General features: G+C 34.8%; 1 protein-coding gene across 2 annotated transcripts in view; it reads right to left on the bottom strand.

Moving 5' to 3' along the window:
• The window catches only part of LOC106461382 (katanin p80 WD40 repeat-containing subunit B1-like), a 34214-nt gene that overhangs the window by 21995 nt on the left and 9075 nt on the right, over positions 1-3144 (bottom strand). For both annotated transcript variants that reach the window (XM_022388333.1, XM_022388332.1), the window contains exon 7: positions 948-1098. In XM_022388333.1, coding sequence (XP_022244041.1) covers positions 948-1098 — 151 coding nt within the window. The remainder of the gene's footprint in view (positions 1-947; positions 1099-3144) is intronic.

Consider the following 3144-nt stretch of genomic DNA (forward strand, 5'->3'; position numbering starts at 1 on the left):
ATGAGCCTTCAATGTATGACACGTGTTTATGAGCTGAAACAAAGAAATTCACAAAAATGAAGAATAAAATCCATAGTAAAGAAAAAAGTACCTTTTAGGTGTTTACAGCAATCTACAAAATGAACTGAAGCTAAATTATTGCAAAGTAAAGTAAATGTAAAGTTTTAATGATAGCAAACTTAGCTGAATATGCAGAAACATCTGAGTACACGTTCTCAAAATGATAAGCATATGGTTTTGAATGAACTGCGCGTGTGTATTTTAAACTTATATAAGTTGAGAAAGTCCATAGAAATTGTATTTAGTGTAATTCATTTTTTTTTAGAAAATTACATTGGTATTGTTGGTGTGAAATATTTTACAAATAAAAAAAACTAAAGTTGAAATCAAGGCAGTTATCATTTGATGATAACGACATTGTGTAATCGTTTAGCATACTTGTTACATTAAAAAGTTTGACTAAGAAAAACATAGGTGAGGTAATTGAATGGAAAAGCCAGTATGCAATCCGAAATCCTTGGACAAAGGCCTTTCTAATGATATGAGATATGTAGAATTTTATGAAGAAACTTGCAAGAAAAGTTTCAGAGACAAACACAAGCAAACTGTCAACAAAACATTTTTTGATGTAACAATGAAGTTAATAAATACAAACATCTGAACGTTACAGTCATCAATAATATAAAATTGGCTCAAAAGAGGAAAATAAAAATGGAAATAATAATAGTATTGTGAATTTTTCTCAGTTTCCATATTTATTCTAAACAAATCAGATAAAACTGTTTTCCAAAAATCATGAAATAATGAAATGAAAAGTTTGCAAATGTTTCAGTTTTAAAAATTATTGCTAAAAAACAGTTGAAGCTTTCAAGAAACAAAAAAGGTTTCATAAGTGTGCTTATCTGCCTGTCTGTGTTTTTTTAACTTGAATTTATACTGCAGCCTACCAGTTGGTTCTGAGAAGTGGCTAAGTCGATAACCTTTCCCCAACCTATCACCAGAGAGTCGAAAGTGTGAGCTGGTTCCCATCCGTACACCTTCAGAACATCTGGAGCCCCACAGAACAGGCATTCTCCATTTGGGTTAAAGTATATACATCTAATTGGGAGAAAAATTCTGATTAATTTTTATCATGATATTAAACTTCTTGCTTACTCTGATCTGCCAAGTAGAAGATACACAATAAGTAGCTTTATGATTCAATTACAGAAACATAAACACCAGTGATTTATGCACATGATAACAAATTGTTGAACATTTTGTTAACTGGTCCCTAGAGGAATGTTGAAAGTTCAGACACTTGATTGCTAGTTATACTACCAACTCTGTGTAAATCAATGGAAATTTGTTTATTTGACCTCTGGAATTAGTCAAGTTTTTCAACTGCTTGAGATGTTAGGTGATAATTTTCTTTGCTAGATTTAGGAATTTCAGTGAAAACTCCTTAAATAGCTACATATATAAATAGAAGTACTGTTTTGGAGGTTACATATTTATCTGTATAATGACAGTGACTTTTTCTATATAGTTTGTAGCATAACTAAACACAACTGACTTAATAAGAAAATGTCTCTAAAGGGTTTATATAACTCAGGCACCAAATACAGTTCACAACTTTTTCTTTACAAGTTTAGAATTAATAAAATAAAATTTAACAAAGCTATACCTAAAATAAACAATAAAGTAACTTAATGCTACTTATAATAGTGTACAGAGTATGAAACAGTTATGAGTGTTCAGTGTATGACACAGTTTTACTGGTTGAAACAAAGAAACTAAAAAAAAACTAAGAATAAACACCGTAATATAGAAAAAAGTAACTAAAAGGTGTTTATAACAGTCTATAAAGTGAACTGAAGTTACATTATTGTACAGTAAAGTAAATTTAAAGTTATAATGAAGGCAAACTTAGCTGAATATTCAGAAACATCTGAATTTTCACAAATTTCTCATGACTTACAACAAGAACAAAGTCATGTGAATTTTTTATAGATCCTGGAATATTAATTATATTCAACGACGTTTTAAACATGTTTTTCTAAGTTAGTTATGCAACAAACTGCTCGTGGAGCCACGATTCTGTCTGGTCTCTAATAAATCATCAATCATATACTAAAATGTAACACAATTTTGCATTAATCCGCTTATTACTGCCGAGTTCCTAACTGTTTTCATTAGTTCTTTACACTGAGTGTTGTAACAGGCATAAAAGTAGAATAACTTAATATGATGATATGTGTGGAGCTCATCAGTAGTAAAAAAGTATAAAAATTAGTAAGTAATTAGAGAGTTGACAACCAGATTTCAAGACTTTCTGGAACTAGTAAAGGTTGAGTTAAATCCTTTCCATGCCTTTGTAAAGCACACAGGGCCGGTGGTTTTGAACTCCGGTTTCAAGTTGTGTAAGCAGATGAGAATGGTTACCCATTTCCCTGGATGGGATGCCATCCCATCCCAGGTTAACCTACAACTAAAAGCTGCATATTTCTGAAACAAGTGGGGTAAAGTGTCTTGCTCAAGGACACAACAGCATGATGTGGGGTAGCCTTGAACTCACAACCATCCCACTCTGAGTGGGGTAAAGTGTCTTGCTCAAGGACACAACAACATGATGTGGGGTAGCCTTGAACTCACAACCATCCCACTCTGAGTGGGGTAAAGTGTCTTGCTCAAGGACACAACAGCATGATGTGAGGTAGCCTTGAACTCACAACCATCCCACTCTGAGTGGGGTAAAGTGTCTTGCTCAAGGACACAACAGCATGATGTGGGGTAGCCTTGAACTCACAACCATCCCACTCTGAGTGGGGTAAAGTGTCTTGCTCAAGGACACAACAGCATGATGTGGGGTAGCCTTGAACTCACAACCATCCCACTCTGAGTGGGGTAAAGTGTCTTGCTCAAAGACACAACAGCATGATGTGGGGTAGCCTTGAACTCACAACCATCCCACTCTGAGTGGGGTAAAGTGTCTTGCTCAAAGACACAACAGCATGATGTGGGGTAGCCTTGAACTCACAACCATCCCACTCTGAGTGGGGTAAAGTGTCTTGCTCAAAGACACAACAGCATGATGTGGGGTAGCCTTGAACTCACAACCATCCCACTCTGAGTGGGGTAAAGTGTCTTGCTCAAAGACACAAC

This window comes from Limulus polyphemus, unplaced genomic scaffold, assembly GCF_000517525.1.
Source record: "Limulus polyphemus unplaced genomic scaffold, Limulus_polyphemus-2.1.2 Scaffold948, whole genome shotgun sequence".
In the NCBI taxonomy this organism is placed as follows: Eukaryota; Metazoa; Arthropoda; class Merostomata; order Xiphosura; family Limulidae; genus Limulus; species Limulus polyphemus.